Genomic DNA, 24010 nt, shown 5'->3' on the forward strand with positions numbered 1-24010 from the left:
ATACAGGGTGGATCTAATGAAGGATACAGGTGGATCTAATGAAGGATACAGGGTCTAATGAAGGATACAGGGTGGCGCTAATGAAGGCTACAGGGCGAATCTAATGAAAGCTACAGGGTGGATCTAATTAAAACTCAGGGCCCAGCAGTAGATGCAGACCTATCGTTAAGCAGCATCTCTCCTAACTTTTTCCAGAAAGGTCTTCTGGGATACTCCCCTGGGCTACTTGCTCGTTATAGGGCTATATTTCCAAGATTAAATTCAAACTCCTATGTCTGGCCACTCACAATTCAGCCCCAAATAACTTGTAACTGTTCACTCCCAGGAAGACAAACTAGAAACCATTCTCCACTTGCTATGTCACAGGAGTTTCTCAGCCAGAGTAGAAATCCTTGGAGGTACAGAGAAGGGCCTGTGTGCCCTGGGAGACAGATACAGACCCCTCTGCTGCCGATTCTCAAAAGCACATCTTTTCCTGGACCAGGGCGGTAGCATTGCTGGAACAAGATGAGGTCAGAACTTTCCCAGTGTAACCTTCCTTGTGGTTTCCGTAAATGCTCAATAACGTGCTGGCTCCAGACGTACCCGCGAGCCCCACGCACCGTTCCAATACGCATTCCCGTGGACTGCACAAATAAATGATGCATCTCTAGCTACCCATTATTCCAGGAGTGGTGAAGGTTAATGACCCTAGAAACCACCTCCAACCAACCAACTGCTCTTATCAATAAGATTAATTCACTTTGCAGTCCTTTTCACCCCAATAAATAACAGACTCCAGTCTAATTCCCTATAAAGTCTGTAAGACCAAAAGGGGGACTTATCAATGTTGTGAGAAGCCACACCCTGGACAACAAATGGGTTAGCTCTCTGTTGAGAAACTGAGATCCCTTTGCCTTTGGAAAATCACATGAAGCCTCTCAGGAGTTAAGTACCTTCAGGTCATATGCCACCTGTGGCTTCACAGGGTTCCAGGTCACCTAGAAGCATGTCCATGGATGCAGGCATTCTTGATGCCCTCTAAAAATCAAATCAAGGCCCTACTTGGGTCTTACTGTCTTTGAGAAACAGTCTGCCACCGGAGCCTCCCACTGCAGTACTGGGTCAGGCGCTTTTTTAACAGCAGCTAGAAGAGGTTTGCTTGAAGACAAAGAGACTAAGGGTCTGAAGGAACCTCTGGCTCCATGTTCAATTCTGGGCCTCAAGGTGACCCTGCGTCAAATGGAGACTAAGTAGCCCTCTGTGCCTCATGGAAGTCTAAGTGCTTTTGCAAACGCAGAGGTTGCCATAGAAAGGGTCAAAGGTGGTGGTTATTATTATGAAATTACAGGCATAGTAGAAATCATAACTTAAAAAACAAACAAACAACGAATTCAACTAAATGATTCTTGCACAAAATTCAAGAATCCATGATGGCACACTGGGTTAAGTGTTGGACTGCTAACGGAAAGGCTGGTGGTTCAAACTCATTTGTTACTCGGCAGGAGAAAGATGAGGCTGTCTGCTCCTGCAGAGATGGTCACGTCAGCAGCCGTAAGAAGCACGGCCACTCTGTCCATATGGTTACTATGAGTCCGAATCCACTCGATGGCAGTGGGTTTGGGTTTTGGGATTAAATTCCTTCCATGCTCAATCTCATTCAATCCTCTATGAAGTTATTAGCAATGGTTCCTTTAACCAAGGTCACAAATGAGTATGGGACCACCAAGGGAATCTGTTCAAAGCTTGCAGTGGGTGGAAGGACACATTGGGGATCTGAACCCAACTACCTGCCTTCAGGCTACCACTTGCACTGGCTGTGTGACCTCAGGCAAGGAATTTGGTGTCTCTGAGCCACTTGATTTGGAAAGTAAGAGTGATTCTGCTTCCCTTCAAAGGCTGTTGAGATGAGATGTACAACAGGCTTATGCTTGTGCCGGCAAACAGTCCCTAAACAGCAGATTTTAGTGGGGACTCCTGGTGATGGTGGTGGGGCCCAGCAGCACCTGTGGAACAGGTAGGCTGGAAGTGAGCTAACAGATTGAATGCCAAATGGGACTGACCCAGGAGCATGGAGACGAAACACCACTGTTGGGGGGCGCAGGAGGAGGATGACACATCTAGGGGCCTGCTCATATTAGAGTGGTCCCCAAAGACGTCCATGTCCTAAGCCTGGGCATCTGTAACAGGTTGGAGTGAAAGAGGGGGACAATGTGCTTCAAAAAGCTTGTGGAACAATTCCATCATCTTTTAATTCAATTATTCCATGAACTTTTTGAAGCCCCCTCCTTAGGTTTAGGTCCACAGAAAAAGGGAATTAGATAGGCTGATGGAATTAAGGCTGACCTTAAAAATAGTGAGATTATGCTCAATTACCTAGGAGGGCCCAATGTAATCACAGCTGTTCATAGAGATGGAAGAGAAGGGCAAAAGAGGAAGAGTTCGAAGGAACTGTGACGGGGCTTCATAATGATTTCATTCCATTTTTCCCTATCATTAAATGAATAATCATAGAGAAGCAATGCTGCTGCTTAAAGACAGAAGAAGGGGCTGTGAGTCAAGGAATGTGGAGGCACCCAGAGCTGGGAAGGACAAGGAAACAGATTCTTCCCTGGAGCCTTTAGAACGAAATATCTTGGTGATCCTTTGATTTTACAACCATTTTAGGCTTCTGACCTGCAGAACTGTAAAGACAATGGTTGTGTGTTGTTTTAATCTACTAAATTTGTGGTTGGGGAGCTCTGGTAGTGTAGTAGTTACAAGTTGGGCTGCTAACCTCAAGGCCAGCAGTTCGAAACTACCAGCCGTTCCGTGGGAGAAAGATGAGGATTTCTGATCCCGTAAAGATTTACAGCCTTGGAAATCCTATGCAGGGTCACTATGAGTCGGAACTGACTCCACGGCACACCACCACCACTGCCAAGTTTGTGGTCACACTTCATCTCAATGAGTGCAATCCCCTTAATGCAGCATCACATATCCCACTCCCTCCCAGGTGTCTTGTTTCCACTCCTCCTTAAATAAATGCTGCCCTTCTGATCTTGAATGGTTGACCATTGTATGGTGTGTGTACCTCATTAGTGTTGTTCCCCACCCTGTATACCTATCTATTGCTTGGTTGAACACTGATTCACGGGGGTGAGTTCAGTTCCAGACCTGGAGGATGACCAAGGGCAAAGTTTCTATCTCTATGGCCCATGCTCTCCAGGACCTCCCGAGGGGATCCCCTTCCAGAGCACTTGGTCATGACAGTTGGGCACCATCTAGTTCCGGTCTCAGAGATGTGGAGACTGATGTTCTTGTGTTCCCTGGGACTAATTATTTCCAAATGTTTTCAATGTTCATCACTCATCTTTGTTTTTGACAGGTAGACACCATTACTTGTACCTTAGATGGCTGTTCATGAGCTCTTAATATCCCAGTTGCTACTTACCACAGTTGAATGCAGAAAATTGTCTTTGCGGACAATGTTATACCAGTTTTGTGGTCATATTTAATTGCAGCCATACAGAGCTCTGGTAGTGTAGTGGGTTACAAGTAGGGCTGCTAACAGTAGGGTCAGCAGTTTGAAACTATCAGCCGCTCCATGGGACAAAGATGAGGTTTTCTACTCCCGTAAAGATTTACAGCCTCGGAAACCCTCTACAGGGTCGCTATGAGTCGAAACTGACTCCATAGCACACCACCACCACCATTATTGCTGTAGTTAAGTGCCATTGAGTCGGTTCCCAGTCATAGTGACCCTGTAGAAGGTTTCCGAGAAGTAGTTGGTAACCTTGAACAGATGACCCTGAGGCTCAAACCTCCCTTGCAGTCCAGCATGTTAACCTGTAGCACCACATCAAGACTCCATCCATAAAGGAGTCAAACACAGAAACCTTTTAAAACAATCAAGTTCAATCTTTGCTTCTCCCTTGGACTGTCCCCTTCCATATACATATGGCCTTGGGCCTCTGGCAGGGTGGATTTCAATGGGCCCAGGCCACAGAGCTAAACAAGCTATCTTTTACAGTCAGCCTGCTATGGGCTCCAGGCAACTCCAGAAGCTGACAGTCACCCCTGCACTGAAGTATTTTATCCATTGACCCTCGGTTCTTTCTCCACAAAGCCTTACAATTTCATAGGTCTGAAGCCACTTCAATGGCTCCTGCTTATAGCACCAACTGCGTAAACCAAGTGGGGACTAAGTCTGACTTCCTCTGACTCTGCAAAAGGGAATGAGGACCAAACTCAAAATCAGCCCATGGCCGATCCCTAAGAAGTGGGGGTCAGACATACCTCCACCCTGTATTGTTGTTGTTGTTAAGTGCCTTCGATTCGGTTCTGACCCACAGCGACCCTGTACAGGGTTTCTGAGGCTGTAAATCTTTACAGAAGCAGAAAGCCTCATCTTTCTCCCGCGAAGCCGCTGGTAGTTTCAGACTGCTGACCTTAAGATTCACGGCCCGATTCGTAACCACTACGCTACCTTTAAAATGCGTCAGACTTAAGAACCAATTTAGAGAACTCATCCTCATGATTTTGTTTCTTTAGAACCCTACTCTCTCGGTACCACATACCTTAGGACAGATTTTTTAAAGAAGCAAAACCAGTGAAACATACATTATGTTGTTGTTATATATATATATATATAAAGAGAAATTTATTATCTTACAATTGTAGAGTCCCAGATCCATAGGAGAACTAACACACCAAGTGACTCACCTTCAGCGAGACCTGTTCTCGGAGTGTGGAGTTGGCGTAGGCGAAGGTGCTGGCCATCCCGATGCACACGGCAATGCCTGTGAACAGAGGACCGACCGTCGGACAACAATCACTGATCATCAGGCCTGGCACTGGACTTCCAAGGGCCTGTGAGCAGTTAGAAAAGACTAGTCCCTAGTGCCCTCTGAGCTTACGGGATATTCCAGGACAAGAGAGAAAACCCCACTTCTGGGGGATCTGGGCTGACAAATAGATTACTGGGAACCATGAACCACTCTGAGAATAGGCCCCTGACTAGGGATGGGATTTAGGCATTTTATAGCACCAAGTTAGGACTATGGGCTTTGTAAACCTGCGTTCACATCCAGACTCTGAAACTTCTCTGTGAGAGTCTGGGTGAGACATGCTACCTCTGTGAGCTTCTATTTCCTCATCTGTAAAACGTGCAATGAACAGCAGTACTTCCATTGTGGAGTGATGGTGCTTACATTGCATAGCCGGAGTTGTTGTTTAGTGCTGTCGAGCTGTGCAACTCACAGTGACCCTGCATAGGGTTTCTGAATGTAATGATAAAGGAGAAAGATTCCAGGCTGACAGGTAATTGTGGCCCAGGCAAAAGGGGTACAGAATTGAATTTTATTCTGTATTTCAATTAGTTGTTACTCAGCTTTATCAAGCTGGAATCCTGCACTTTTTACCAAGTAGTGACCTTCACAGAGTCCCTGAATGGTGCAGATGGTTAACATGCTCAGCTGCTCTCTGAAAGGTTGGCAATTTGAATCTACCCAGGGGTACCGTGGAAGAAAGGTCTGGTAATCTGTTAGTGAAAAACCAGCCATGGAAAACCTTAATACGGGGCTGCCATGAGTCACAAATGACTTGATGGTGACGGGTGGGTTTAGTGATCTGTACAACCCATTTTTGTTTTTTGTTTTTTTCTCAAATGTTTTATTGTGAATTATGTGATAGTTTACATGGGAGGACATTAGCTTTACATTCATCCTATCGTATATCATCTCATTGTCATGGTTACAATCCCCTCCATGCATCATAAACTAACCAAAGGGTATACCCTGCAAGCCTGCCCCCTAGTCGTCAGCACACAGCCCCTCTCCCTCCCTGGGTCTAGAGTCCCCAGCTGCTCCATCTCTCCACGTCATTGTCTCTGCCTCCATCTCTGGTGTCACTGTTTCTCTGGGTAGGGTCCCGTACTCCGCTCTTCTCCCTTGATGGTCCCAGGGACCTCCGCTCCTGTACCACAAAGTCAATCACTCCCCTCCTTTTGCTACAAAACGTCCACCTTTACATTTCCAAGCCGCACGGTCAGGAATTTTTGTTCTTGAGGGTGGATTTCAGATTTTGCACAATAAGCAAAATGGATTATGCTGGGACCCTGCCTTTACTTTTTAATAGTATGTGCACCCCAGGTATTGTCTCAGACCTGCTTTGTAAGAGATGTCTCATTTCTTCACTTGTTAAGTGTCATCAACATAGTTCTGACTCAAAGTGATCCTGTACAGTGTTTTTTGAGGAGTGGCTAGTGAATTTGAACTGCTGACCTGGCAGTTCAAACCAATTTTGCATTCCAGTACATTAACCCACAGTGCCACACCAGGATACATGTCAAATAGAAACTGCTGTTGTTAAGTGTCAGACCCTGTATAGGATTTCCAAGGAGCGGCTGGTGGGTTTGAACCACTAACCTTAGAATTATCAGTCCTACAGTGCCACATCAGGACTCAAAAAAACAAAACAAACTAGTAACCTCTCTCTTTCTACTTTCCTCTTTGATTTAAAAAAAAAAAAAAAATTAAATAAAAAAGTCAAAAAAGAAGAAAATCCAGCTCTGTGTGCCAAAATCCTGATAGAAGTAAAATGGGCATGGAAAGGGAGGGGCTCAGTTAGTGGCACCGCATCAAGGAAGGTGGGGTGATTTGAGTTGGCTGGAAATTCCCAGAGGGGACTAACAGGTTTAATCTCTTCTTTATAAAGGCAAGCAGGAGAGACCACGAGATATTTCTTACCATAATACAAACACAAGAGCCTTTAGAAGCCCTCTAGTGTGTAGTAGCGTAGTGGTTACGAATCGGGCTGCGAACCGTAAGGTCAGCGGTTCGAAACTACCAGCCGCTCCGCGGGAGAAAGATGAGGCTTTCTACTCCTGTAAGGATTTACACCCTCGGAAACCCTGTACAGGGTCGCTATGGGTCGGAACCGACTCGATGGCACTTAACAACAACAACAACAGTGTGTAGTAGTATCATGATCCAATGGAAAAAGTAATGATTGCAATAATAATAACAACATTGGAGACTCAACCATCATGAAGCTAGGTAGTAGGTGAAGCACTTTGTGAATCACGATCCTATATTTAAATAGTAACATTAGGTTCATATTTACTGAATACTTCCGATGTGCCAAGTTCTGTGCTAAGTATTTTATGTCTTCATAGTAACTATCAAACACTAAAATTATGCTACTCAGGGGGACCAACAAATATAATAAAAATAATAATCTGTACTTGCCAAGGACTCACAAAGCAAAGAGAAAAAATGAGAAAGTAAAAGAGCTGAACAGAAACTTTAAAGGGCACCTTGAGACGACAGAGTGAAGTATGATAATGAAATGGGCAAAGACCTGAAGTTAGAAAAACCAAGGGATGAACACACTCAGCATTACTCAAGCTGAAAGAAAGAACTTAAGAAAAAATTTAAGCATCTATATGCAATATTGGAGGACTCTATATCCCCAGAGAAGGACATCATGCTAGGTAAAGTGGAGGGTTGGCAGGACAGAGGCAGGCTTCCCCAGGGAGATGGACTGGTACAGTGGCAGCAGCAATGGGCTCAAGCTTAACAACGATTGCAAGGATGACGCAGGACCGGGCAGGGTACTGTTGCGCGTAAGGTCGCTATGAATTGGAAATGACTCAATGACACCTAACAAAAACAATGGGCAAAACATTGACTAATGCAGAAAACAACAACAACAAAAAAGATGGATGGAATACACAGAGTCACAGCACCCAAAAGAAATGGTCAGTGTTCAGCCATTTCAAGAGGTAGCATATGATCAAGAACCAATGGTACTGAAGGAGGAAGTCCAAGGTGCACTGAAGGCGTTAGCAAGAAACATGGCTCCAGGAATTGATGGAATATAAATGGTAACCTTTCAACAAACTGATGCAGAATTGGAGGTGCTCATTCATCTATGCCAAGAGATCTGGAAGACAGTTACCTTGCCAACTGATTGGAGAGATCCCTATCTGTGCCCATTCCTAAGAGAGATGATCCAACAGAATACATAAATCATTAAATACATAAATACATATATCATTAACATCACATGCAAGCAAAATTTGGTTTAAAATAATTTAAAAAATGGTTGTAACAATACATCAGCAAGGAACTGCCAGGAATTCAAGCCTGATTCAGAAGAGGACATGGAACCAGGGATATCAGATGGATCTTGGCAGTAAGCAGAAAAAATCGGAAGATGTTTACTTGGGCTTTACTGACTATGGAAAGGCTTTTGACTGTGTAGATCATGACAAACTGTGAATGTGTAGAATGGGTATTTCAGAAAACTTAAAATAGTGCTTATGAGGAACCAGTATACAGACCAAGAGGCAATCATTTGAACAAAACAAGGAAACATTGAATGGTTTAAATTCGGGAAAGGTGTGTGCCAGTGTTGTATTCTTTCCAGACTAATTCAACCTGTATGCTAAGCAAATAATCTGAGAAGATGGATTATATGAAGAAGAGGGTGGCATCAGGACTGGAGGAAGGCTCATTTTACAACCTGTGATATATAGATGACACAACTCTGCTTGCTGGAAGCTAAAAAGACTTAAAATACTGATGAGGAACAAAGACTACAGCCTTCAGTGTAGATTGCATCTCAACGTAAAGAAAACAAAAATCCTCACAACTGTATCAACAAATAACATCGTGATAAAAGGAGAATCAACTGAAGTTGTCAAAAACTTTATTTTGCTTAAATCTACAATCAACACTCATGGAAGCAGCAAAGAAATCAAACGATGTACTGCATTAGGCAAATCTGCAGACAACCTCTTTAAACTGTTTAAGAGGAAAGACATCAGTTTGAGGACTACGGTGCAATTGACCCAAGTCATGGTATTTTCAATAGCTTCATATGTATGTGAGGTGAGGGAGCAAGGTGGTTCCATATGATAAGCACTGGACTGTGAATTACAAGGTCCGTGTTTCAAGCCCATGAGTCACTCCATGTGAGAAAGATAAGGCTTTCTGCTTGCACCAAGATTTAAAGCCTCAGAAACCCTATACAGGGTCGCTGTGCGTCAGAACCAACTCGATGGCACTGAACAGCAGTAACATCTGCACGTGAAATTTGACAACGAATAAGGAAGACTGTTGATGAATTGATGCATTTGAATTGTGGTGCTAGAGAAGAATATTATAAGTATCATGGACTGCCAGAAGAACAAACAAATCTGTGTTGGAAAAAGAACAGTCAGAATGTTCCTTAGAAGCCAGGATGGGAAATTTGGTGTCTCATACTTCAGACATATTATCAGGAGGGTCCAGTCTCTAGAGAAGGATATCATGCTTGGTAAAGTGGAGGGTGGGAAAAAAAGAGGATGACCTGTAACGAAATGGACTGACATGGTGCCAACATCAATGTACTCAAATGTACCACCAACTGTAAGGATGGCACAAAACCAGTGTTTCACTCTGCTGTGCATAAGGGAACCAACTCCATGGCACCTAACAAGTCCAGTATTGCTCATTTGCCAGGTACTGTCTTAGATGCTTTGTAAGTACTAACTCATTCATACCTCACTGTAAACCTCTGAAGTGTACAGGGATGGTATATTACTATTAAAAGACCCTGGATGGTGCACACGGTTAAGCACTTGTAATACTGTACTACTGTAATCCCCAGTTCACAGATGACAGAACCGAGGCACAGAGAGGTTAAATAACTTACCTAGCTAGGAAGGGGCAGAGACAGGATTCAGACCCTGTTATTTACTATAGTGCTTCACACCAACCAACCATCTGAGGAAACTTCTATCTTAACCTCCACTTGACAGATGATAAAACTGAGGCTCAGAGAGGGAAAACAACCTGCTCGAAGTCACACAGCTAGTAGGGCCAAGTTTGAACTCAGATCTGATTTATAATCCTATAGTCTCTTACTTCTGAAAAAACAAAAAAACAAAACCAAAAACATATTTATAACATAAAATTTGCCATCTTAACCAGTTGATAAGGAGCCTGTAGTGGGCTACGCATTGGGCTGCTACCCATAAGGTCAGTGGTTCAAGTCTACCAACTGCTCCATGAGTGACAGATGAGATTCTGCTCCTGTAGAGACTTACAGTCTCAGATACCCTATACAGGGTCACCACCACTGCTCATCTGTAAGTGCCCCACCCAGTGACACTAATTATATTTACAATATTGGGCAGCCTTCACCATCCATGCCCTTAAGATTTTTTGCCCTAAACAGCAATTAGGCAATCTCATAAGCACCATGCAAAAAGGAGCTCGGTGACACTGTGGTTCAAGTGCTCAGCTGTCAAGGAAAGGTTTGAACCCACCAGTGTCTCCGTAGGAGGAAGAGGTGGCAGTGTGCTCATGGCGACTACAGCTGGGAAGCCCAGTGGGGTACTTGTACTTGCTGGGCTTGGTTTTCTGGGTGCAGGAGCACTATGCACCAACCTACAGCTGCACGGGATGCCCCAGGCTGCCCACGACAGGCACTCACCCAACTTATGTTGGAAGCAGACTTTGGCCAGCAGGATCAGGATGAAGGGCAGTCCTTTCTGGAGCCAGCAAATGATGGCCTTCAGCTCGGACAGGGCAGGGGCGGGTGTCCCGGGCTGCTCATCGCCCCCTTCCTCTGAGTGCCCACGGTGGTCTCCGCCGACGTGTTGTAACAGTGAGCTCCCTCGGTGGCCGTGGTGGAAGTGGTGTGGGGGCTGGCGGTGGTGGTAGGTGCCCCCCTCGGCCCGGCCCCCACCATCCTCCCTGGAGGCTGGCATCTGGATGAATACGTCCCCGCCGCTGGCTGAGGAGCCCAACACCAGGCTGGACGGGAAGGGGTTGGCGGGGATGCTGCCTGTTGGGAGGCCTGTTAGGCTGGTTAAGCCAGAGAAGAGCACTGGGGGAGAGGCGGTTTCTGCTTTCAGACTTTCAAAGACGCCACCTTCATCCACACTTGCCTCTGAGCTGAGCGCTTGGCTGCGGCTTCTGGGGGCATTGGGAGAGAAAGTGCACACAGTCAGGTGGGTAGAAAGATAGATCCCACTGCAAAGGATGACCGAGAGAAGTAGCAATATCAACAATGATAGCAATAGGGTCCCAACCTTTACTAAAAACTTAAAATGTGTCAGATCCTTTTCTCAGTGTTTCACCTAACAATTCATAAAATCCTCTTAGCAATCCTGCAGGAGCTCTGGCAGTATAGTGGTTATGAGTCGGGCTGCTAATCTCACGGTCAGCAGTTTGAAACTACCAGTGGTTCTGTAGGAGAAAGATCAAGTTTTCTGCTTCCGTAAAGATCCACAGCCTTGGAAACCCTATACACTGTCACTATGAGTCAGAACCGACTCCACGGCACATAGCCACCGCCACCACCAAGCAGCCATGAAGGTTGGTATTATCAGTAATTATACTGTATAAAAACAATCAACACTGAGCCACCTGAGACTCATGCTGACTGCATCAGTATCAGATTAGAGCTGTGCTCCATGGGCTTTCAATGGCTGGGACCTTTCAGAACTCAGTTACCAGATCTTTCTTCTGAGGTACCTATGGATGAACTAGAATTTCCAGCCTTTTGTTTAGTAGCAAGAGCTTAAGCATGTACAACCACCCAGGAACTCCTAATAATAATATATTATCACCATCTGGAGTTGTGATGCTGCATTGTAGGATAAGCACTGGACTGCTAACCACAAGGCTGGCAGTTCCAACTCACAAACCACTCCTCAGAAACCTAATAGAGGGCAGCTTTGAGTCAGAGCACATAATCTGTGAAGCTGGGTTCTATGAAGGAAAATATGGCATCAGGATTGGAGGAAGACTAAGTAACTACCTGAGATATTCAAATACAACCTTACTTGCTGAAAATGAAGAAGACTTAAAATATTTACTGAAGAAGATCAAAGAGCACAGCCTTCACTATGGATTGCGTCTCAATGTAAAGAAAATGAAAATCCTCACCGCTGGACCAATAAACAACATTCTTATTAGAGGAGAAAAAAATTGAAGTTGTCAGGACTTCATTCTTTTTGGATCAACTATCAACACTCATGGAAGCAGCAGTCAAGAAATCAAACGATGTATTGCATTAGGCAAATCTGCTGCACAAGACCTTTTTAATGTGTTGAAGAGCAGAGATGTCAGCTTGAGGACTAAGGTGCGCCTGACCCAAACCATAGTATTTTCAATAACCTCATATGCATGCGAAAGCTGGACATTGAATAAGAAAGACCATAGAAGAATTGATGCTTTTGAGTTATGGTGTTGGAGGAGAATATTGAAAGTGTCATGGGCTGCAAAAAGAACTGATAGATCTGTGTTGGAAGACGTGCAGCCAGAGTGCTCCTTGGAGGCCAGGATGACCAAACTTCGTTTCTCATACTTCTGACATGTTGTCTGGAGTGAGCAGTCACTGGAGAAGGATATCATGTTTGGTAGGGTGAAGGGTCAGAGAAAAAGAGGAAGACCTCCACTGAGATGGATTGGCAAAGGGACAGCATCAATGAGCTCAAGCGTGGCAATGATAGTGAGGTTGGCCCAGGATCAGGCAGTGTTTTGTTCTGCTGTGCATAAGGTCACTATGAGTCGGTACTGACTCAATGAAACCTAACAACAATGAGTCAGAACCAACTTGATGGCACTTACAAACAACATCCCATTTTACTGATACAGAAACTGAGGCACAGAGAGATATAGTAGCTTGCCCAGAGTGGTATAACTGGTGAGGGATGCTTTAAGGGTGATTCACATTCAGGCAGACCAACTCTAGGGTTCACATATTAACAACCATACTTTACTGAAAACGGACCAGTAAATTCTATGAGTTTAGAATAACTTTAGAACTCAAGGGCCCCTGGCTCTAGAATCCTCAGTTCTTGAGCAGGTCCAACTTTTGTCATAGCTGGTATTAGGCAGGTAGCAGGCTGTAATGGGAAGACTTAACAGATGTTGAGGCCCTTATTCAAACCCTACCTCCACCTTTTATAGGGACCTTAACAGGCCTGCACTCAGTTTCCTCCACTGAAAAAATGGGCATAAACGTTATTCACGCACAGAAAGACTCTTATAGGGAGATGAAATTTACAATACCCTTGAGATGCTCCTGGCACACAGTAAGTGCCCAATAAACATCCCTCATCCTTATAGAAGACTTCAGGGGTAAATTGTTGTTTCTGCTTTCAAGAATAGGCCTGGGGTGTTGGGCTCAGGCACCGGATTTAGTGACCTTTCACAGCCATTACTGGAGGAGCAAAGAGCTTGGGGTCACCTCTCCGTGAGCAGAGATTCCCGAACTAGGTAAAGTTACTCATGGCTGTCTTGTCCGGGGGTTTTGTAGAACCCCTCTCTTCTCATTGACTTAACCTTCTTTCCAAATGGAATTATGACATGGAAACTTAGTCTATGGAACACATACAAGTGCTGCTGATCTGCTTGATGTAGATGGGGAGTGTCAAGGGGCTCCCTCAAGGCGCTGCCAGATTCCTATGATGCCCCAAAATGCCCTGAGTTTACTGAAAACAAAAGCTGAGTTTTTCTCTCCTCTGGATCCAAGCCCAGGGCACACACAGTAGATGTTTGATAAATGCATGTGCTATCTCGTTCAGTCACAAAATGGCAGTGGGAATAAGGCTGCCCAGAAAGTTTTATACCACTTCCACAACTAAACCTACATAATCTATTTTCTATTCAGAAAGCAGGGTGCATTTCACTGTCTGAATTGATCCAATACTTGTTTTTTAAAATGCACCCTTGTCTTTGAGTAGATGACAGATTATACAGGTGGGTCACCCATGGAGGACAAGTTTCAGCGGAGTTCCAGACGAAGACAGACTAGGAAGGAGGAAGAGGTGGACCACGCCTAAAAAACTAGTTACTGAACACTTTATGAATACCAGTGGAACACTGTCTGATAGAAAGCTGGAAGTTAAATCCTTCAGGATGGAAGTCACTTAAAATACAACTGGGGAAGAGCTGCCTTCTCAAAGTAGAGTTGAAGCTTTCGAGAGACTTGTTTGAAGGAAGTTCAGCCAGAAAGCTCCTCAGAAGCAAGAATGGTGAGATTTCTTCTCAAGTACTTTGGACATGTTATCAGGAAGAACCAATGCCTGGGGAAGGACCATCATGCTTGGTCCAGTAGGTGGTCAGTGAAAAAGAGGAAGCCCCTTTCTCAATGAGAGGGAATGACACATTGGCTGCAACAGGGGCTCAAACACAGCAATGATTGTGAGGGTGGTGTAGGACCGGGCACTGTGTCCTTCTGCTGTACTTGGGGTTGCTATGAGTCAGAACCAACTCGGCAGTAACAAGCAGGGTTTCCCAATCTAAACTCCTTATTATGGCTTTACATATAAAGAAACTGAGGTGCAGAGAGATGAGTTTGCCAGAGTTCATTACATGGCTCTAAACTCCAACGTCATCAAGTGCTTTTCTCACTTCCCAACGTGTCTTTGCATGGACTGTCATCTTCACCTCGTCCCATGGGTTAAAATCACTCATTGCTCAGATTCCAGTTAAAATCCTTCTTCCTTACTGGAGTGTCCCTTGCCTTCCAGATAACGACCACTCCTCTGCTCCTTGTTCACACTGCACCCTGTTATGTGGTGAATTATAACTATCTCCCAAAAGATACGCTGATATTCTGACTTCAAGTACCTCTGAATGTGATCTCATTTGGAAATTGGCTCTTTGCAGATGTAACCAAGTTAAGATGAGGTCTTTAGGTGTGGGCCCTCATCCAATATAATAGGTGTCCTTATAAGACAAGAAGTGACAGACACATAGGGACCATGCCCTGTGATAATGGAGACAGATTGGAGCGATGCATCTACAAGCCAGCGATTACCGGCAATACCAGAAGCTCAGGGAAAGGCATGGAAGAGATTCTCACCTAGATAGAGCCTTGGAGACAGCCTAGCCTTGATTCTTTACTGTTAGTCTCCAGATTGTGAGACAGTTGTGATGTTTTCAGTCATCCTGTGTGTGCTCATTCCCTGTAGCAGTTAGGAACCTAGCCCATGGGATGGACCACGGTAATCATTTTACTGTTTATCTCAGCCTCTACACCTGTCGCACTTTCTCAACCCTGGCTGCACATAATCATCATTCAGGGGGAGCTTTTGAAAAACAAAAAATAACACAGGTGCCTGGCCTCACTACAGATCGACTGAACTAAAATCTTGGCATGTGGGCCCAGGGATCTTTGTTTCTTCCAAGTCCCCTGGTACTGAGAACCACTGTTTTAGTCTGGGCCTTGCTCCATGAGGTTAAAGAGCACTGTGACATGACTACCCAGCACAATATACCTGACACAGAGACATGGCTTAAGAAATACTGTTTGAAGGAATGAATGAATGGGCATATTGAAGACTCTGAGAGGGCGTGCAGCTGATAAAAAGTAGCTTTGTTTAAATTCTGTGTTGTTCAAACTTACTTGATCATGGAATTGTTTTTTTTTTTTTTTATAGACAGCCTATTGGTATGTTGCAGAACACCAGTGAAGCAGTGGGGGTAATGCCAATCAGGAGAAGCCCTGGACTGGGTGTCTTGACTTTTAAAACTAGACTGGCACCCTCAGTTAACATCTGTGGGGTTCAAGGTAGGGTGCTTGCTGAAGATAGCTACTCAGTCCCCTGGTGCTCTGTCCCTGGTGACTCCGAAAGCTCAGGAACTGTGTGGTCTGACTCCCTGGGGGTCTGGATAGTAATACTAATCACAGTATAACTAATGACAACAACTACCAACACCAGGACCATGAGCCTCAAGGGGCCTTGAGCTTTTTCTGCATTTCATGAAGCTGAGAAGAAAGCAGGAGCTCTGGCAGGGGCCCATGTGGGACACGTCCTCTCTTACCCATTGCCCCATGGAGTTCTCCCTCCCAACCCTCCTTGAGCTCGCCAGCACTCAGAGTTCACTAGGCTCAATGGGCGCCGAGTAACCCCAGAGGACACTCTGCCCACCAAGGGGCTTTTTATAGCTGGTCTCCCTTCCCTGGGCCTCTGCCCAGCATGCAGCTGAGATTCCAGCCTAACAGGGAAAGAACACTCCCAGGGGTGGGGAGGGTTGGTGCAGCGGCTGGCCTTCCAACTTAACCTCTTAAGGGCAGGGACTGAGACAGCCCAGGAGAGGAGAGCAGGGGAAGCCGCCTGCATGGGAGACAGCCGACACGGGGCTGACTGTGGTTCGGGTCCAAACCTCAGTCCTGCCACTTCTTGGCTGTGTGCCGTTATGGACTTTACTGCTCTTCTTTGAGCCTCAGTTTTCTCATCTGTAAAATGGTGAGAAAAGCAGTCCTGACCCCAAAAGATCAGTGGTTGCCAGGGGTTCAATAAGGATATATGGGGGTGGCAGACAGTAAGAGATGAATAGGTAGAACACAGGCCATTTTTTAGGGGGGTGACACTACTTTGTGATTCTGTTCACATGACATCATGCACCTGTCAAAATGCATAGAACTGTGTAACACCAAGAGGAACGTAAACTGTGGACCTGAGTTAAGTCATGTACCAACAGTGTGTCATCAATTACAACAAACAGACCACATGAATACAAGATGTTAATAACAGGATAAACTATGTGTCAGGGGAGGGCAAAAGGGTGCAACAAATTTCTGCACACTTCTATAAAATAAGGACCTCTGGTAGCGTAGTGGTTACGAGTTGAGCTGCTAGTCTCAAGTCAGCAGTTCAAAACTACCAGTCATTCTGGGGGCAAAAGACGAGGCTCTCTGCTCCCATAAAAATTTATTACCTCGGAAACCCTAGGCAGGGTTGCTATGAGTCGGGAACAACTCCATGGCACCAAATCACCACCACCATTCTATAAAATGACTCTAAATAAGAAAATATAATCAAAGTCACATATATACTAGCTGTTGTTGTTAACTGCCATTGAGTTGGCTCCAACTCCTAATGACCCTGCATAGAGTTCCGAGGAGCAGCTGGTGGGTTTGAACTGCGGACAGTGCAGTTCGCAGTCTAATGCTTATCCTTATATATTAGGGAGCTTCAAAAAGCGCATGGCAAACTGAATGATAAAGTAATGGAACTTCTCCATGAGCTTTGGCAGCCCCTGGTGCATACAGTCCTGACCTCCTCAGGCTAATGTGCGGGGGGACACAGAATACAGTGCTCAATAGCTGATCCAGAGTCATGGGGTCCCCTGATCCAGAGAGGAACCATGCTCCATAGGGCTTTCTAGGGCTTACCTTTGGAAAGAGATTACCAGGCCTTTTTCAGAGGCATTTCTGGGTAGACTCAGACCTACAGCTCTATGATTAGGAGCCGAGTATGCTAACTGCTCGTACCATGCGAGTATTCCACGTACTCAGTTGTTGTTAAGTGCCGTCAAGTTGGATCCAACCCATAGCAACCCTGTATAGGGTTTCCGAGGAGTGGCTGGTGAGCTTGAACTGCCAACCTTGTGGTTCAAACCGACTTGGCAGTCCAGTGCATTAACCCACAGCGCCACACCAGGACTCCGAGTACTCAGTGTACAGTGGCTATTGTTTATGCGCCATGGTCCGTGCCTGAGATCTCGTGGGGCGCTTGAGAGCAGACAGTAATTGTGTCTTCACTAGCTGTAAATCAGTTTCAGTAGGTATGGACTCCTAGACACCATCTGTAGTGTTTATGCATTTTCATAATCATTGACTCATTCCTGAACGCCCCTGAGTTTGATTACCTGCCATTTATGCACGGGGAAGCTCAGGCTGAGGGATGTGTAGTCACCTGTCAAAGGCACCACTGCTGGGCTTTTGGCCAATGACTGTCTGAAGGCTCTTGCCTCTATAACAGGGTCGCTTGATACAAAACTCAGACCAGAAGCTGTGTGTGATTTTGGAGCCACAGTGTCACAAGGGACCAGAGATGGGGGGGTGAAGGAAGAAAAGCTTGGTGCCTGCTCCTTGGCTGTGTGTTCCAGCACTGGGGAGACTGGGGGTGGAGGTCAGGGGCTGGGACAGTCAGAGCCTGAGTGAGGCTTAAAGAGAAATTCTAGCCTCAGAGTCAAGTGGATCACTCTTACACAAGCTTTGTGAATTACCATAACAACAAGTGCAAGCTAGAATGCATAAAGTGTTTAGAATATGCTGTTACTGTGTGAAGGGGTTTCCAATTGGATCTGATTCCGCCTCTAACAATGAACCCTGAACAGGGAATATTGAATCTGATTTGGGGCTGTTCCCTTCACCATATGAAGCTCGCAGACCAGGGGGGAGCCTACCTTTCAGGTGGAACGTTATCCGTGTTGCTGCTGTGCCGTCTCTGCATTTTCCTTAACACCTGAAAGCCAACACAAGGTGTGAGCCATTTTCCACTCGCTCCTGTCAGGTTGCTATGGTAACTGGGAATAAGTCCCCATTCCTTACATTTGGAGAGCTAGCTCATGGACATTTTCAAAACCACATTTTGCTCTTTTATGCCATTCAACCCTCATTTCAACATCAATCCTGAGGTAAACGATTATCAACTACTCCATTTTATAGATGAAGATGCTGAGACCCAGAGAGAGGCTGAAGGGAAGGGGTGGGAAAAAGGATCAAACCAGGCAGCAGTCAAAGCAGGGGAGGGGGAAGGCAATGAAGTCAGCAGTAACTGGTTGTTAAGAGACAGGAGTTTGGTAAGATGCTGCCCTGAACTTGCTGTGTGACTCTGGACTAGTCAGTCACCTCTCTGGGCCCTCTGATTCTCCATCTGTTAAACAGGCCAGGGTGGAATGGCGGAGTCCTCTCTAAGCTTCCTTCCTCTCTAAGGATTAAAGCAGAAATGGAGATGGGAGTTCTAATGGAGACACGTCCCTGGTTCACCGTGAGGAACCACATGGACTTCAGAACTCCATGTTGATGATACTTGGGGTGGGCATTCAGGGCTCCCCCTCCTACTATGGAGGGGATGCACTGGTTAGGGGAGCTTGTAGGAGACTCCAAAGCCTGGATGGGACAGAACAGCTGGCTTAACAGTCTATAGGACACTTCAGTCCAACAAAAAGTCTTAGGAGTGTCTTCAGTAGCTATAAGCAGATCTTTCCTTCTGCTCAATATCTCTCCTAAGGCTATCACTAGCTTCTCTGTGGGGCTTAGGATCTTAATGTATTTTGTCCTATTGTTAAATTATGAGTCCTGATTAGGGAATACACAAAACATACTTTAGAACAGGGGTGGTGAACTTTTTATCTGCTGAAATTTATAACATCATTTACAAGCCATACAAAATTATTGACTTAAAAATTAGCCCGCTATATTTGGTCAAACATTTATTAACTTACCCCTAATGTGATGGCTTAAGGGGCTCTGGTAGCGTAGTTGTTACAAATTGGCCTGCTAACCTCAGGGTCAGCAGTTCGAAATTACCAGCCGTTCCTCAGGAGAAAGATGAGGCTTTCTGCTCCCGTAAAGATTTACAGCCTCGGAAACCCTATACAGGCCGGAACCGACTCCACGGCACATAACAACAACGTGATGGCTTGCAGTCCTGGTGTGGCGCTGTGGGCTAATGCGCCAGACTGTAAAGCCATTTGAACTGCAAGGTTGGCAGTTCAAGCTCACCAGCTGATCCTTGGGAACCCTATACAGGGTCGCTATGGGTCGGAACCGACTTGACAGCACTTCACAACAACACTGTTATGGCTGGAGTCCTGGTGTGGCACTGGGGGCTAATGCACTGGACTATAAAGTTGGTTTGAACCACAAGGCAGTTCAATCTCACCAGCTGTTCCTTGGAAACCATATACAGGGTTCCTATGGGTGGGAACCAACCGTGGCACTCAACAACAACAATGTAATGGCTAAGAACCTCTCGAAGTATAGTGGTTACAAGTTGGGCTGCTAATCTGAAGGTCAACCGTTTGAAACTTCCAGTTACTCTGCGGGAGAAAGATGAGGCTTTCTGCTTCCATAAAGATTCACAGCCTCAGAAACCCTATGCAGGGTCACCATGAGTCAGAACCGACTCCTCGATGTCAGGGACAAGTTAGGTAGGACCCCTGGGGCCAAAGATCTCTTTTACCCTGGCTTCCCCTAAAAGGAGGAGGACATCTCTAATCCAAGAAGCAGGATAACACTGAGAAGAAAAGCGCGGAGACAGAGCTGGGGATATCACAACCTGAAATCCTAACATAAGTAGCTGGTTGCAGGCAGACAAGCCACACAGATAGCGTGTAAAGCTGACAACTGCAGAAGGTGCTCCATTTCCAAGAAGCCTGCATCCCTCTACTGAAAAACCATGAATATTCAACAGACCACTCCTCCTAATTAATATGCATTAAGCCGCTTGAACTGCAAGGTCGGCGGTTCAAACTCACCAGCTGCTCTTTGGAAACCCTATGTAGGGTTGCTATGGGTTGGAATTGACTCGATGGCACTGAACAACAACCCCACTGTCTGAGGAAGAGACCTTTATAAGCCAGTGCACCCAAACCCCAAAAGGTCTTCTCTCTTTGAAGTGTCCTTTCGCTTTGACCTGATCTAATCAATGCTCCCTAAAGCCCCCAGGTCTACTCCACTCACAGAGAAAAGACCCACTTCTCTCTCTGAAGCGTACTTTTTGCTTTGCAATAAAGAGATTCTAAGGGAATGCTTACTGTTCATGTGTGACTGAGAAGCGGCAACTTGGTGGGAAGAATTCTTTAGACAACCCCCCTCCAAGAGCGAGAAGGATCAGGGAAAACCATGACGACACCCTCCCACCCCACCCCCACGAACGTGATGGCTGGAGCCCTGGTGTGGCACTGTGGGATAAAGCACTGGACAAGGTTGGTTTGAACCACAAGGTCAACAGTTCAAACTCACCAGTCACTCCTTGGAAACCATACACAGAGTCACTATGAGGGGGAACCAACTCCACACTACTTAACAACAACAACACAATGTGAATGGCTGGAACTGTAATTGCCTTGGCCGGGCCAGACCAAATGATTTCCCTACTCCTGCTTTACACCCTTCAACAGAATCTCATGAAGCTAAGAATAAACTCCATGACTCCTAGGGGGGGCCTTGTTTCTACTTTCATGTCTTTACGCTCTACCCTTCTGCCACTCGCCTCTAGCCACGTTGGCATTTCTGTGCCTCAAACATGCAGGCTTGTCCCTGACTTAGGGTCTTTGCATTTGCTGTTCCCTCTCCCATGAATGCCTTTCCCCAAACGTTTATACAGCTAGCTAGCTCCCTCAGGTCAAACGTCACCACCTCCTAGTATTTTCTCCCTCAGTTACTGTTAAGTGCCATCCATTGGTATGTTGTTGTTAAATGCTGTCTAGTCCATTCCGATCCATAGCGACCCTGTATAGGGTTTCCAAGGAGCAGCTGGTAAGCTTGAACCGCCGACCTTGCAGTTCAAACAACTTTGCAGTTTGATGCATTAGCCCACAGTGCCACACCAGGACTCTATCCATTGGTATGTTTTTGTTGTTGTTGTCAGGTGCCATCGAGTCGGAACCAACTCATAGCGACCCCATGCACAGCAGAACAAAACAATGTCCGATCCTGGGCCAACCTCACTACCGCTGCCACACTTGACACCATCAATGATGCCACCTGGCCAATCCATCTCGTTAGGGGTCTTCCTCTTTTTCTCTGACCCTCCACCTTACCCAGCATGACATCCTTCTCCAGCGACTATTTCCTTCGGACAATATGTCCAAAGTAGGAGAGACGAAGCTTAGCCATCCTGGCCTCCAAGGAGCACTCTGGCTGCACTTCTTCCAAAACAGATCTATTGGTTCTTTTGGCAGTCCATGGCACTTTCAGTATTCTCCTCCAACACCGTAACTCAAAGGCATCAATTCTTCTACCATCTTCCTTATTCACAGTCCAGCTTTCACATCCATATGAGGCTATTGAAAACACCATGGCCTGGGTCAGGTGCACCATAGTCCTCAAGCTGACTTCTCTGCTCTTCAACACTTTAAAAAGTTCCTGTTGCAATACGTCATCTGATCTCTTGACTGCTGCTTCCACGAGTATTGATAGTTGATCCAGGAAGAATGAAGTCCTTGACAACTTCAATCTTTTCTCCATTGATAAGAATGTTGTTTATTGGTCCAGTGGTGAGAATTTTTGTTTTCTTGACATTGAGATGTAATCCATATCGAGGGCTGTGCTCTTTGATCTTCATAAGTAAATGTTTCAAGTCCTCTTCACTTTCAGCAAGCAAGGTTGTATCATCTGCATATACTCTCATAAAATTGCTCTGCTTTATTATTTATTCAAGGTAGCATGTTGTTGTTGTTGTTGTGAAGTGCTGTTAAGTCGGTTCCAACCCATAGCGACCCTATATAGGGTTTCCAAGGAGTGACTGGTGATCTTGAACTGCCAACCTTGCAGTTCAAACGGCTTTGCATTCTGGCGCATTAACCCACAGTGCCACACCATTGGTTACGAATTGGGCTGCGAACCTTAAGGACAGCAGTTCAAAACTACCACCTACTCGATGGGAGAAAGATGAGGCTTTCTGCTCCCATAAAGATTTACAGCCTCGGAAACCCTGTACAGAGTCGCTATGGGTTGGAACCGACTCAAAGGCACTTAACAACAACAACATTATTTATTAACACACTTGCTTATTTATGATTGGTCTCCTATTAGCATGTATATGCCACAAAAGCAGGGATCCAGCTTGCCTTTTTCACCTCTCTACTGCAGCATTTAAGGAGCTCTGGTAGTGTAGCGGTTACGAATCGAGCTGCGAACCTCAAGGTTGGCAGTTCGAAACTACCAGCCATTCCACAGAAGAGAGATGAGGCTTTCTGCTCCCGTAAAGATTTACAGCCTCAGAAACCCTGTGCAGGGTCACTATGAGTCGGAACCGACGCTACGGTACTTAACAACAACAACCACAGCATCTGGAGTCCTGGTGTACCACTGTGGATTAATGCGCTAAACTGCAAAGTTGGTTTGAATCACAAAGTTGGAGGTTCAGGATCAACAGCTTATCCTCGGAAACCCTATCTATATGGGGTCACTATGGGTCAGAAGCGAATTGACAGCACTTGACCACATATTTTCCATGTTAGGGAGCCTTGATGTAGTGGGTTAAGCATTGGGCTGCTAACTGCAAGGTCAGTGGTTCAAAACCATCAACTGCTCTGCAGGAACAGATGAGCCTGTCTGCTCTCATAAAGACTTAAAATCCAGTCCAGGACCCCACAGGGAGTAGTCCTACACTGTCCTATAGAGTCACTACGGATCCGAACTGAGTCAATGGCCGTGGGTTTGGTGGTTTGGGTTTATTCTCCATGCACAGGTTTGTTGTTGTTGATGTGAAGTGCCGCTGAGTCAGTTCCAACCCATAGCGACCCTGTATAGGGTTTCCAAGGATCAGCTGGTGAGATTGAACCGCCAAACTTGCAGTTCAAACGGCTTTGCAGTCTGGCGCCTTAATCCACAGCGCCACACCAGGACTCCTTGAATTTTTGGTATCAGGAACATAGATGGTATTTGATCCTAATGACTCTGATCACTATTAAAAAAAAAAAAATCCACTCTTATCAGTCAATTCTGACCCAGTGACCCTATAGGACAGAAATGAACTGTTCCATAGTCCTTGTGTGGCGCTGTGGGCTAATGCACCAGACTGCAAAGCCATCTGAACTGCAAGGTCGGAGGTGCAAGCTCACCAACTGCTCCTCGGAAACCCTATATAGGGTCGCTATGGGTTGGAATCTACTCAACGGCACTTCACAACAACAATAACAACAACGTAGGGTTTCAAGGCTATAAATGTTTACAGAAACAGACTACGATATGCTTTGCTAGCCCCCCACCCCACCTTACCATACACCAACAGCTGGCACAGTTAACCCTTCCATTAGCTTGGCAACTGAGCACTTAATCACTGCGGCTCTAACGTTCAGCACCATTCAAGAAATGGGTCACTACCTAACTATTTTTCAAGAGTTTACAAACCTCAACTTAATGTCTTCCTACTGCAAGGTCGGCGGTTCAAACTCACCAGTCGCTCCTCGGAAACCGTATACATGGGTCCGAACGGACTCGATGGCAATAACAACAACAACAGCCCAAATTAGGAAACTCTGGTAGCGTAGTGGTTACAAATTGGGCTGCTAACCTCAAGGTC

The 24010-nt window shown here is 45.7% G+C and overlaps 1 protein-coding gene across 1 annotated transcript in view; it reads right to left on the reverse strand.

Moving 5' to 3' along the window:
* Positions 1 to 18759, reverse strand: part of RNFT2 (ring finger protein, transmembrane 2) — a 92798-nt gene extending 74039 nt beyond the window's left edge. Inside the window, exons 1-4 of the mRNA XM_006865471.1 lie at positions 18730 to 18759; positions 18162 to 18220; positions 10444 to 10928; positions 4684 to 4760 (exon numbers count right to left, since the gene is read on the reverse strand). Of these exons, the coding sequence (XP_006865533.1) occupies positions 4684 to 4760; positions 10444 to 10928; positions 18162 to 18220; positions 18730 to 18759 (651 nt within the window). The remainder of the gene's footprint in view (positions 1 to 4683; positions 4761 to 10443; positions 10929 to 18161; positions 18221 to 18729) is intronic.
* Between the last annotated feature and the right edge of the window lie 5251 nt (positions 18760 to 24010).

The sequence above is a fragment of the Chrysochloris asiatica genome, unplaced genomic scaffold (assembly GCF_000296735.1).
Source record: "Chrysochloris asiatica unplaced genomic scaffold, ChrAsi1.0 scaffold00078, whole genome shotgun sequence".
Lineage (NCBI taxonomy): Eukaryota > Metazoa > Chordata > Mammalia > Afrosoricida > Chrysochloridae > Chrysochloris > Chrysochloris asiatica.